At 47.2% G+C, this 14,297-nt stretch overlaps 1 protein-coding gene across 1 annotated transcript in view; it reads right to left on the reverse strand.

Moving 5' to 3' along the window:
* LOC147891511 (uncharacterized) overlaps positions 1–14,297 on the reverse strand; it is a 170,527-nt gene that overhangs the window by 41,654 nt on the left and 114,576 nt on the right. The window contains exon 11 of the mRNA XM_087387981.1: positions 8,987–9,080. Within this exon, the coding sequence (XP_087244107.1) occupies positions 8,987–9,080 (94 nt within the window). The remainder of the gene's footprint in view (positions 1–8,986; positions 9,081–14,297) is intronic.

The following is a 14,297-nucleotide window of genomic DNA, read 5'->3' on the forward strand; positions in this document are numbered from 1 at the left end:
AAAGCCCCCTAAACTCCTTTGTATTTGGCATTCCTTTGTATTTTTGGGCTTTCTTGAAAAATTCTAAGTCCTAACAAAGGATTTTGCCCTTTGTAAAAGGGCATTCGGAGCACATTTTGACGTGCTGTAGAGCACCCGCTTGACCAAATTTGGTCAAACTGAGCCTGCACATCACTTACCTGTATACAGGTCTTGAGTTGTGACACTCCAAGTGTCTGATAAACTCTGCCTACCTGTGGTATTTTTGACCCCGAAAGGTGCCCCCAGGAGCAAACTGCGACACAGACAAAAAGTGCTCACAGTCCAATTTTTGGACCATTTTCTGAGCAATTTTCGGGCAGTTTCAAGCAAAATCAACAGAGGTATTTCATCTTTGTCATACCCTCTGTCCATTGTACTGTTGTTCTATTTCATTCGGTATCACTTTTGGATACCCGGGCATCTGTTATAGCCCTTCAAAAACAGGTGCAGGGACAGGTACAGGACAGGTGCAGGTCAATTTTTCTTCCAGATTTCTTGCAGATTTTTAGCCATGGCATCTGAGTCATTTTCATTTGCTGAGCATGACAAACTTGACGGCACAAACTATGGTCTTTGGGCCTTCATGGTCAAGCATTTGCTGATAGGCAAAGACCTATGGGAGCTTGTGTCAGGTGAAGAGAAAAGGCCAGCAGGCCCTACTGCTAGTGCATCTTCAAGCAGTACATCGTCTTCTAGCAGTACAGTCACTGCCACTACCACAATGTGAAGAATGAGGCGAGAATTCTAGCTTTGGAGAATGAACTCAAAGCTCTCAAGATGACTGAGCATCAGTCTGTTCTTGAGCATACATCCAAGCTCACTGATATCAGAGATCAGTTCGCTGCCTTGGATGAAGCCATTAGTGACCGGAAGATGGTCACTCTCACTCTGAATAGCTTGGCGCCTTCTTACAGAAATTTTACGTCATCTTTAAACCAGACCATGCGGGTTGCACCAGTCTCTTACCAAGAGCTGGTTGGTTTGTTATTGCAGGAAGAGCAAACCATGAGAAACTTTGATCAAGAAGGCACTCATGAAAAGGCATATGCCATGCATGGCCGAGGCAGAGGCAAAGGCCAGGCCAAAGGCAAAGGACCGGCTCAGCCGACACCTCAGGTGGCTCAGCCACAGAAAAAGCAAAATAGGTGGACTCCTAAGAAACAGGAGCCACAGCCGAAAGCACAAGAAGCGAAGCCTATCAAAGGCACCTGCCACTATTGTAAGCTACCAGGCCACTATGCTGAGAAGAAATATGCAGACTCTTTGAAGAAGGGTAAGGCCAATCTTGCCCAAGATGATGCAGATGAGAAGTCTGAGCAGGCACACACAGTGTCAGATGAGAAAAGCTACTGTTTTGCTGTAGATCTCAGAGAGATTTCTGATGCAGACAGTTCCCAGCCCTCTACTTCAGAGGTGATGCTTGTTATGAATGATGCTTGGTGTATCGACAGTGGTGCATCAAAGCACATGACTCCTCGCAAGGAGTGGTTTGATGAATATGCATCCTCAGAGGGCAGATTTGTGACATGTGCCAACAATGCTAGACACAAGGTTCATGGAATTGGGGATGTGCCAATTAAATTTTCTGATGGCAAAACCCAATTCATTCGTGATGTGTGGCATGTTCCGGGTCTGAAGAGGAACTTGATTTCAGTTCCTACATTAACAGTGAAGCAACACATGCTTGTGGAATTCCAAGATTTGCAATGCCGGATCAAGGATCCTACCAAAGATTTTCAGGTTGTTGCTACTGGTTCTTTCCATGATGGTGTATACACATTGGATGCATCTTCACCAGGAGAGGTTGCCATGGCAGTGACATCTCTGGATTTGGTCTCTTTGTGGCATGCACGGTTTGGGCACATCAACACCAGGAGCTTGCAATTTTTGTCCACCCATAACATGGTGACAGGCATGCCGGCTCTACCAACACCCAAATCAGAATTATGTGAGCATTGTGTGCTTTCGAAAATGCACAAACAGAAATTTCCCCTTGCAGGAGCAGTCAGAGCTACCGAAAGGTTGCAGTTGGTGCATTCAGACGTGTGTGGGCCACTCAGTGTTGCCACACATGCCAAGGCAAAGTACTTTGTGACGTTCATAGACGACTTCTCAAGATTTGCATGCGTCTTTCTGATGAAGGACAAATCTGAAGTCTTTGCCTATTTTCAGGAATACAAAGAGCTTGTTGAGAACAAGCTAAACTTGAAAATCAAGACCCTACGGTCTGATAATGGGGGAGAGTATCTTTCCAATGCCTTCACAGCTTATTTGGCAAAGCATGGGATCAAGCATCAGCTGTCCACTCCCTACACACCACAGCAAAATGGTGTTGCTGAGCGGAAAAACCGCTCATTGCTTGACATGACCAGGTGCATGTTGTCTCACAAGCACCTGCATAAGAAATTTTGGGGAGAGGCTGTCATGACAGCCACATACATTCAGAACAGGTGTCCAACCAAGGCCTTGGTTGACAAGACACCATACGAGGTGTTCTATGGGTCTCCACCGAAAGTGGGACATCTCAGGATTTTTGGTTCTGTTTGTTATGCTCTTGTGCCAAAGAAACAGAGAAAGAAGCTGGACAATAAGGCAGTGAAATGCATATTTGTGGGGTATTCACAGGCCAGCAAAGGTTACAGACTCTGGAATCCGGACACACGGTCCATTGTTCTTAGCAGAGATGTAAAGTTTGCTGAGTGTGACACTTTACCGGACACTCTACCAGATGTCAGAGATAGCATGGATGCACCCTTGACTATTCTCAACTTCAGTATGCCTACTGAACAGTCCGAGCAAGTTGCTACAGCACCCCAGAATATACAGCAAGGTCCTCAGCCCGCTGTTGCATCAGAACAGCCCCTCATTGTATATAACAGGAGACCAAAGGTTGCTCCAGTTACTGCTGTACCAAAACAGCAAAAACAGGCTGTCATTCTGCCACAAGAGGCCCAGCCTCATGGCATGCAGACAAGGTCCAAAACAGCCCAGAAAAATCAGGTCAATTTAGCCTTGATGGCTGATGTGCTTCAAGCACCTGTAGAGCCTGATAACTACAGCATTGCTATGCAGGATCCACGATGGTACAAGGCAATGCAAGATGAGCTTCATGCCATCTCGAAGAATCACACATGGGACCTAGTTACTCCACCTGTGGGGAGGTCAGTCATTGGCACCCGGTGGGTTTACAAGGTCAAATATCATGCCGATGGCACAGTAGAGAAATGCAAGGCACGATTGGTTGTGCAAGGCTATGGGCAGAGAGAGGGCATTGACTATGAGGAAACATTTGCCCCGGTTGCCAGGATGACCACCATTCGTGGTGTGGTTGCAATAGCAGCATCGTATGGATGGCCCATCTTCCAGTATGATGTGAAAACAGCGTTTCTGAATGGAGATATCCAGGAGGAAGTTTATGTGAGGCAACCACCTGGCTTTCCTGTCACAGGACAGGAGGATAAAGTATGCAAACTCAACAAGGCATTGTATGGGCTGAAGCAAGCACCACGGGCTTGGTATTCAGTGATTCATTCATGTTTGTTATCTTATGGGTTTGAGCATACTCCCACGGAGCCCAATCTCTATGTGCTACAGAGGCATGACTACATATTGATTCTCATTTTATATGTAGATGACATTATTTTCACTGGCAGTGATCAGTCACAGGTAGAGGCAGTCAAGAAGCTACTGTTTTCACAGTTTGAGATGACAGACCTAGGCCTCTTACATTATTGCCTTGGATTGGAGGTTTGGCAGACACAGGATGGTATTCATGTCACTCAGTCCAAGTATGTCAGTGAGATTTTGTCTCAGTTTAACATGAAGGACAGCAAACCAGTGGCAACTCCTATGGAGAAAGGCTTTAAACTTTCAAAGTTTGTTGATACGGCGGAGAGGTTTGATGGCACATTGTATAGACAGCTAGTGGGAAAGCTGATTTATTTGTGCTCTACACGACCAGACATTGCCTATGCCACGGGCATTTTGTCTCAATTCATGCATGATCCTACTGTCACTCATTGGCATGCTGCCAAGAGAGTTCTTCGTTACCTGCAGGGTACGCAGACTTTGGGTCTGTTTTATGCGAGGAACACTGACTTGCAGCTATCTGGATATTCAGATTCAGATTGGGCAGGGGATTGTGATGACAGGAAATCCACTTCTGGGTATACTTTCTTTCTTGGCACCTCATGCATATCATGGCTAAGTAAGAAGCAGCCCAGGAATGCACTCTCATCCAGTGAAGCGGAGTACATGGCAGCAGTCACAGCTACTACAGAGTGTATGTGGTTGCAGAAGTTGTTGTATGACACGCATATATCACAGGCTTCACCAGTGACAGTTCTTCATTGTGATAGCCAGTCATGCATAGCCATTGCCAACAACCCTGTGTTCCATGCTCGCATGAAGCACATTGAAAACCACTATCATTACATTCGTGGTTGTATTGAGGATGGCACACTTACACTCCATTATTGTCCCTCTGAGGACAATGTAGCAGATCTCTTCACTAAAGCCCTTGGTGCGGACTCGTTCATCAGATGCAGAGATCGGCTTGGTATGAGAGACACACCAGTGTCACGGGGGGTAGTGAAATGACACTGCTGTTTTTTTTTGTGTATGCTACCCTAGGTTGCTATATCCATGTCCCTTTGGATGAACATGTGCAACCAGTGGTACTTTAGGTATCACTAGGTACCTCTGAGACGTTTCCAGGGTACTTGACCATACCATTGAGGGGGGGAATGTTGGAACATAGTCTATGGTATGGTTGTATAGGCTAGTCTAGATGTTTTTATGTTCATTTCTAGCCTAGTTATTTCCTAGTGTTAGGTGGGTCAGGTATATATACCCCCTACACTCATTTGTATTTCATTCTCTCAGTTGCACTATTGGATCCTTTCAGTTATATCATTTTCATGATTCATTGCTCTCTTGCTCTCTCTCGCTTGTGTCCTGGGTGTCTACCCCAACAGATGCTTCTTTTGCTGCCATCGTGGTGCTACTAAGCACATGACTCCTAGAAAGGAGTGGTTTGTGGAAATATCACCTGTTCATGGTAGACGGGTTACATGTGCAAATGATGCATCACTAGACATCATAGGAGTGGGAGATATTCCCATCCTTTTGGATTTGTGATGTTTGGTATGTCCCAGATTCGAGAAAGAATTTAATTTCAGTCTTGTCTATTGTCCATGATCAACACATGCTTGTTGAGTTTCAAGATGATCAATGCAAGATCAAGGATCCCAAGAAAGGGTATGAAATTGTGGCAACAAGTACTTACGATAAAGGGCTATACAAGCTTGATGGTCAGCCCTACGTACAACAAGCTTTGGCTATCTTGTTTTCTTCTCCTAGTGATTTATGGCATGCTAGGTTTGGCCATGTTCATTATAGGGCATTGGCCTACTTGTACAACAATGAAATGGTTCATAAAATTCCAAAATTACAACAGCCAAATATTGAAGTGTGTGAAGGGTGTGCTCTTGGCAAATTGCACCATCTTCCTTTCAAGAAGGATGGCTCAGGTTCAGTGAAAGCCACTAGAGTTTTGCAAATCATACACAGTGATGTATGTGGTCCCATAAACATGACAACCCATAGAGAGGCAAGGTATTTTGTTACCTTCATTGATGACTACTCTAGATTCACATGGCTCTTCCTCATGAAGACAAAATTTGATTGCTTTATTGGTTCAAAGAGTTCAAAGCCTTGGCTGAGAACCAAACCAATTCTAGAATACAAATATTTTGTTCAAACAATGGGGGGGAGAGCACATTAAATGCCTTTTTTTTTTCAAGAAAATTACTTCATTAAGTATGAATGAAAACCGCGAGAGCAAGCTCAAATGCGGAAATACATCATGCTATGCATGAGGGGAAAAAAACAGCTCAAAAGGAGCTAATAAAAATCCAAGGTGGAGGCTGAAAATGCCACCTCAACCCTGGGGGAGACTCAGGGAAGAAAGGAGATCCTCTCCAAACTCTGAAAAAAGTAACTTTCCTGGAAGTGGCTGCTCTGGAGGATCCCTACATGCTCGCCCATATGGCCATCAGAGTGTGTACTGTGACGCTGGCCATAGCCTGAGAGGGGTGAACCTAGGTACCCTCCATCGCCTCTGTACACCTGGCTATCCAAATATGCCAAGCTACAATGCTAGCAAGAATCTCCCATTATGTGTCTACTAAGGCATGAGCAGCTCTGAAAGGAGTGAAGGGAACATCTTGGAGGGAACAAGACTGTAGGAATATGAAGCCAAAGTGAGTCTAAAACGAGTGTTCTAGGTGGTCTAGGTGTGGTTTTATAGTCTAGTGAGTCCTAGACATGCCACGTGTCATATTGGGAGATATCTCATAGACATTGTGACTTTCTAGAGTCTAGTGGCACACTATATAGTGTTGTACTTGTCTATTGTCTAAAATATCAGTCAACATCAAGCTTTATATCATGTGGGTATTTTGGTTATCATTGCCTAGCACTTGTTCTTTCATTTTCCTTTCCATTTTTCCTTTCATTATGCTTTCCATATTTCCATTCTGTTCCTAGCTAGCCACTAGGTCTCTTCAAAGACTCCATTGAGTATCGCCGTACAATGAAAGCTGGATCTGGATCATGTCCCTCGAAGAACACCTGGGGGCCAGTTCTGGCCCTTCAGGGGCGGCCTAGCTAAGACGATAGATGAGGTTCCTTTCTTTTCCTACACCACATGGATTGGCAGGAGACTTTAGATGGACTCGCCGAGGTGGACCCCCTCGAGGGAGAGACACTGGGTGACCTAGAGAGTGCCCCAAGATGTTCACTCCAGGTTTTGGACGCGGTTGTGGTCCAGCTTGCGGCCGAGGAAGATTTCATACTTCTTTTGGCTTGCAGCCCAAGGAGGCTTGCCCATCGGCCCATGGTTGGAGCAGATGCGAGTGGAGGGGCAATGCCACTGCTGCTCAAACGGTGTCCTGGAGACTATCTCGCACTGCCTATGGAGCTGTCGTAGCGCAACGAGGATCTGGATGAGAGCCCTCATGATCATGACACGCATGCAAAGTATACGCAGAGACTACACCTGGGGGATGGTGGCTTAGTTGACAGAGGGAGGACACACGTTTCAGATTGATGAGATCTCCCAAGCCTACCAGATACAGGGTCAGAGCATTCAGAGGATTGCACTCCACAAGGTAGTCTCCCCTGACACCCTAGCTCGTCCTCCTCCTAGGGAGGATAGTGTTTGGGAGGTGGTAGCTAGCATCACGGCTTGGAACATTTAGGTGGCTCGGTGCAGTCTTATGATGGAAGAGCACCCGGTTCCACCCTCGGCTACCTTGGTTGCCATTTGGCATGATATCATTTACACTCTATGGTCCACCTGGGAGCGTAGGACTCCAGGCTCTAGGGCGACTATTGAGAGGCGTGCTCGTTTCTACAAGGCTTGGCCTGCAGGTGTTTTCTACATCTTCCCTCCGCGAGGGATTCACTAGCTATATAGTCCCCCCACTTGGCTGTTAGCCTATATAGTCCCCCCACTTGGCTGTTAGCCCCAGTTCCAAAGGCCCCCTAGGCAGTGAGCTGGGCTTCTCTAGAATAGACCGGTTTTTCTTTCAGCCTTTTCCGGGTTTTTTTCATACTCAGCACCTTCGGGGCTGTTGTCTTGTATGAAATCTTTCAAGCATTAATAGAAGGTTCCTTTCTTTGGGGGAAAAAAAAAAGAACACCTGGGGGCCAATAGGGAGAGGAGAGGGTAGGGAGAGTGTAGGAGGAGACTATGAGGAGAGGCTAGGGAAGGGGTAGGAGAAGGTAGGCGGAGAGGAAGAAGGGGCTGGGAGGAGAGGGTAGGGCGGAGAGGGTGGGGCGTAGAGGCTAGCATGGAAAAGAGAGGGCTAGGCTAGGGCGGGTAGAGGGAGCATAGTAGGGAGTGGGGTAGGAGGCCATACGGCCATACGGCAGAAGGGCAGCAGCGGGTAGAGGGGGGAGGGAGAGAAGGCCGTACGGCTGAGGAGAAGGGGGAGGAGTAGCAGCTCCAGGTTAGGTTTGGATTTGAAATCTCTGATTAGTCTTTTTCCATCTCTGTAAACAGCTCTGATTAGAATGAGCTAGGAAAGTTAGTGGGGGCTGAGAGAGTTAGCAGGGAGGCAGAGAAAGAGAGAAATTGTAGGGAACGGGAGGTTAGCAGCAGAAAGGAGGGAGGTTAGCAAGTAGCAGAGCAGGGAGCAGCAGCAAGCGGGGTTAGTAGGTGGAGCAAGGAGCAGAAACAGGGGGGCAAGGAGCAGCAACATCAGGTGGAGAAAGGAAAAACAGCAAGCAGGGTTAGCAAGCAGAACAGAGAGCAGCAGCAGCGGGTGCAGATGAGCAGCATGGCAGAAGACTGCAGAAGAAGCATGCGGGAAGGACAGCAAGGGAAGGCTGTAGGCAGGGGGTCTAGCAGTAGGTGCGGAAGGGAAGCAAGGAGGCAGGGAGGGGCAGGAGGAGGGAGGGAATGTGAGAGATGCAACGGGGAGCAGCTGCAGCTCAATTGGCTGCTAACTGTGTTTTTGCAGATTTTAATTATAGTGTTCTCTGCACCATTGAAGTATGTACATTTTAATCTGTATAGGTCTTCCAATATAACAATGCTTCCCCCAGGAGGGCTATTTTCCTCTGGGAGTGGAGAGGCTGCCCTTCTTCTTGGAAGTCACTATAGGTTGTAGGTGGCACTTCAGTCTCAGCCTTGGATCTTTACTGGGCCTTTCCTGTTGAATAGGGCTTGACCATCCCACGTTCTTCTCATGCTACTCATAGATAATTTTTTCATAGTTAACAAAATACTTCTTCATGAAAAAAGAAAAACAATGCAAATAAATAGACTTCAAACTTGATTTACCTTCCTAATTCTTCAAAGCTGTCACACCGTACAAGGTTGGGTTTGAAAGGATTTTGATAATTAATGTCAATATCTTAATAGTGGCTTCAAGCCCAAAATTTCAGGCAAACTCACTTGAATTATTTGTTCATGGGATGCCACTAATGCTGCATTTTGCTCCTCCCAACGTTCATTCAACATGTCCTTCTCATGGCCTAAAGATGAGTATCTGTCAACATATTTAGCACATTCAAAAGAGGAATCTGAAATCTACAAAATTTGGATCTTCACATCTATATCCCTCCCCAATTTCCCTACTTAGGATTCATAACCTCTCTTTTTCTTGCTATCATTTTCGAAAACAAAATGAGAGGTTTAATACAACGTTAGGACCTCCAGCTAAAAATCACACAAGGATATATAAACATGATTTGTAAATGATTGAGATGAAATTTTTTACTAATATATCTCTTCATAAGAATATAGTATACCTTGTCTTTCAAATTGTGAAATTAAGGAATGGAGGGGCTCCGCTTTTTTCTCAGAGACCACATCAGGGTTGAGGTGACATTTTCAGCCTCAACCTTGGTTTCTCTCTAGCTCTTTTTGAGTTTTTGCTTACTCTTCTAAAGTGTTTTTTCTCATGTCCAGCATGATGCATTTCCGCATCGATCTTGCTCTCGCAGGTTTTTTTCATACTTAAAGGAAGTCTCTTTCATGAAATTTTTTTGGTGATATTAGGGTAGAAAGGAGAAGAATGGAAAAAGTGCAAATAGCAAGGATAGAGACAAGGAGGCTTCTTTTTCCACATGGGGAGACAGAGAAAGAAAGAAAGAAAGAAATTTTATTAAAGGTCCACGGAAGGCCATACATGGCCTATGGGACACAAAATCATCCGAAAGGAAAATACATCATCAACGATGCGCCGACTAGGTGGCCTCATCGTAATACCGCTAAGATGCCAAAAATGGCTACAAAAATCCTAGATACAAAATGAAATGAAATAGAGTACCAAAAATGCCTAGATACAAAATGTAAAATATGAAATATGAGGAACATCGTCTTCCCTAAGGGGTCTGTGATCCAAAGAAATGATGGAAGTCATGGCCATCGACCATGCCTCCTGCCATGAGTGTGAAGATCTGGGCAAGTGTCAAATGGGCTGCTGGCGGTGCCAAGTCTCCATGGAGCAATCTCCTCCGAAAATCTGCCATCATCCTCCGTCGTCTAGAAATAAAGCGACGGGTACGGCCTCTGTGTAAGATCATCCTGCGGTGCTGCCGGATCATGTCATATGTACATCCTCGGGGTGGAACCATCGGTGCTCTCTGGCAAGATGGGCTATCTCTGTGCTCATGGTCCTGCGCCTCGTCCTGCTCCTCATGAATAACCAGGTCTCTGGCAGGGATGCGACAGTGCTCTCTGAGGAATCTCTCTCTGTATCTGGTGATCTCCCTGATGAACAACGCTAAGCAATACTGATCCTCATACTCCATAATCCGAGAGAGAGGTCCAAATCCGTGCCCAAATAAACAGTGAAATCTGCCACGGATCTCATAATATAAAGGGCATCTGCAAACAAAGTGCTCCTCAGTCTCCACCTCCCCCATAGTGCAACAAGGGCATATCCTAGTCTCTCGCCTGGGTCTATGTCCGGTAGCTGTACGACGCATCCTGCCGGCCTCAACGTCTAATCTGTGGGAAGATACCCTGAGCTGGCCCAAGGCAATCCTGAGTGAGTGCGACATATGAACGCCGATATATCCTGGGGATATGATGAAGCCATCCTCTGAAATCCTGAGAAAATGGTCACGATATGTGGCCATCTTCGTAGGAAGCTCCGTGGGATGAACCCAAGTGCGAAACGTGTGTAGCTGCAACAAATCTGCCCTGATAACCTGGCTGAGCTCATGTCGAGTGAGAGAGAGGCGAGGGGCATCTATGCTGTATCGAAATGGTGGCAGCCTATCCATATCTAAGCCCAGCGAGGTGAGCCATGTGGAGAGTGTGTGGTACCAGCAAAAAGTATGACCTCTCTCCGCTAACATCTGCGAGGATGTCAGTGCTAGCCACGGTAATCGTGCTCTGCCTGCTGCTGAGTCTCCGAGCGCCCTGATCCTATGCAAGTATGTAACTGACTGAAATGCTGCATCTAGCGCTAGGGGTGTAGCTCCGAACTCTACGAACGTAATCTGATGCGGTACCGTGGGCTTCGCTCTGATCAATCTGGAGAACATGATGATCTGTAACCTCTCTACTCGTCTCCAATCTGCAACACTGAGATCTCCTGCCCAAAAGGGGCTAGCATACATGACTGCAGGTCTCACCAGCGTATCGAAAAGTAAGGACTTCGTGTCGGGATGCTGAAAATGTGACTGTGCACACTGCCTCTCGAGAAGAGCCAAGGCGGCATACCCTCTACTGATCCTATCTCGTGCTGCATGCGTCATGGTGAAGACTGGACCTCTAAATGTGGCACCCAAATATGTATACTCCCTGACTAGCTCCACCTCCTGCCCATCAAATGTGAAAGAGAACTCGCCTCTCCTATAAACCTGGTATGACGTGTTGAAGACCATGACTTTGGTCTTCCCAAGGTTTACAGACAACCCTCTGTCCTGACAAAAGCTGTGGAGTGCATGGAGATGTGCCTGTAAACCCTGCTGGGAGGAAGAAATAAGAACCACGTCATCTGCATAGAGGAGAATCGATATCGTGGATCCTGCCAGTAAAGAACATGTACCACCCATCGTCTGTATGTACATCTCTAACTCATCGATATAAGACCAAAGAGTGTCGGAGACAAAGGACACCCCTGCTTCACCCCTATCGTACTGCGTACTTCCCCCGACAGCCCCGCCCGTGTCCTGACTCTACCTGTGACTCTCTCATACAAGGCCATGATCGCCCATTGAATCTCCCCATTGAATCCCAAGTCACGAAGTCGCTGGAAGAGTCTGAAACGCGGCACAGTGTCAAATGCCTTTCTGAAGTCCACGAAGCAACAATAGAGCCGTTGCTTACGTGACTTCGCCTCCTCAATCAAAGCCCTGAGTGTGAAGATATGATCTAGAGTCGAGTGCTCTGCACGAAATCCTGCCTACCCTCTAGCTCTCATGCCTGTCGCCTCAGCATGGTCATTTATATGTCCTTCTAGAATGGTCGCATAAATCTTGGCCATGACATGGCCAATCATAATGGTCCTGTAGTTCGACGCCTCCAAAGGATCCCCCGACTTGTGTATGGGTACTATAGTATTTTCTAGCCAACTAGGTGGAAGACCTGTACAAATGGACTCGTTAAAAAGACGGGAGAGGACTGTAGCTAAGGCATCAATCCCATGGATTACATACTCCGCTTGTAATCCATCATGGTCCTTAGCTCTCCCAGTCTTCAAACGATGAGCTGCTGCTCGGACACTATTGGATGAGAATAAGGCAGAGGAGGTAGGTCTAGGCACATGGGATAAGTCGATCTGTGGCTGGTCTAGAATATCATATAAAGTGGAAGTATAGGCAAGCCAAACCTGCGGGTTTGTAAGAGGAGTTTGAGATTTCAAGCGAAGGAATTTCTTCCAGAATTCCTTGGAATCACAGCTGAAAAGTAAACTTCTCAGCTCCTCCTCATTCCGGGCTAGAAATTGGCACTTTTTGCGTCGCACCAAACGCTTGTAACTCTTCTTGGTCTCAATGAGGAGGGGAGACTTCTCCTGTGTCTCAAGGCGAAGCTTCCTACGGAGTTCTTTACACTCCTCATCATACCATCCATTACAAGGCACAAGACCGACTGGTGGAGGACTGGATGTGTGGCAAGTGACGGGGAAGGACTTGTGGGCTGCCGAGATGATGGAGGTATGTACAAGGTCCCACCGATCCTGTGTGGAGGGTAGGGCATCGAGAAGGTGCGGACGGAGAAGACCACTCAGGTGCTGGCTATAAATATCATCAAACTGGTGGTCAAAATGAACCTCATAGTATGGCTGACGCTCATGATGTCTAGAAGGGGGGGCATGAGGAATCTGGGTAAGAATAAAGTGCAGACGTGCATGATCGGCTGAAGGCATAAAAGGGTCGACTGTGAGGTTATGTACAAAAGGGATTAAAGTAGGCCAACCTCTCCTCAACTGCTGCACTAGCTGGAGGAGCTACGTGCAGCTGCTGGAGGCGATCATCGCATGCCACAACATGAGAGAGAGAGAGAGAGATTACCATCTCCAAAAAGCCTCATGGGCCTATGAAACAAAAAAAACATCCAAAGTCAAGCCATCATGGGCTGGTGCAGGGTGTAGCACTAAGACCCTTGCAATATGCTTAGTGACAAAAAACTGATGATGGTGCAAGGGTACACTAAGACCCTAGAGTTGAACATCGCATATCAAAGCAAGATATAGATATAGATATAGATATAGATATGAAAGTGGGGAGTAGTCGAGGAGCCGGTCTTGGTGGGCACACTACATCATGGTGGTGAGCTCCTTTGATGTGATGTGAGGATATCACAGATCTATCATTATCGAGTCATGTCGTGGCATGGTGGGAGGCATCATCTATATGTCCTATGTATGCGTCGGGCCATGTCAATATGGTGACTCCTCACTGGCAATCACCTTTGAGTAAAGTCGAGATAGATTGAACCTCTATTGTATGTGCACTCATCCACCTTTGCTATGCCCGTGATCTCTTCTCTTCCACCTCCTCCTACTACTCATCCACTTTGCCTTCGTCTCAAACCACCACCTTCCTATGGCTTGACTCTGACTCAAACTCATAGAAGTTTGTGACATGCATCTGAGTCCGGTCTCAACTATCGTTGTCTCCTCTTGCTATCTAATATGCCTCAATAGTGTCTCTCTATGCCTCTATAGCTCTATAGAGCATAGGCCGACACACCCAATCACTGAAATGAATCACCCATCTATCCTCCAAGTTTTGTTTTTCCATGGAAAGAATTCTATTAGGTATGAAAACACTCCAAGAGCAAAGCTCATGGCAAAATTATGCAAGACATGAGAAACAAAATACCCTAAGAGGGAAAATAACATGCTCAGAATGGTCTTACAAGGCATGGAGGAGCTGCTCGGTGTGCTCCCCCTCGTTGCCCGCAGCGGCCTGTAGGCTGCCTGTGGCTCCTGTTTGCTCCGCCCGCTGGCCCCTCCTCCTTGTCGCCCCTCCTCCCTGTCTCGCCCTCACCCTCGCCCTCGCTTCGCCTCACCCCTCCTCCCTCTCCGCTCTGCCCTACCCTCCCTGTTCCACCTCCGCCCCCCACCCTACGTTCTCCCGCCCCACGCCGCCTCTCCTTGCTGCTCCCTCGCCCTGCCTTCTCCCCCACCCTACCTTCTCCCCCGCGCCGCCTCCCCTTGCTCCGCCCTTGCGCCACCTCCCCTTGCTCCGCCCCCCACCCTGCCTTCTCCCCCGCTCCACCCCGCCTTTCGCCTCCTTGCCTCCCA

This window comes from Dipteris shenzhenensis, chromosome 17 (assembly GCF_047967505.1).
Source record: "Dipteris shenzhenensis isolate YYH24624 ecotype China chromosome 17, Dip_SZ_1.0, whole genome shotgun sequence".
NCBI classification, from domain to species: domain Eukaryota; kingdom Viridiplantae; phylum Streptophyta; class Polypodiopsida; order Gleicheniales; family Dipteridaceae; genus Dipteris; species Dipteris shenzhenensis.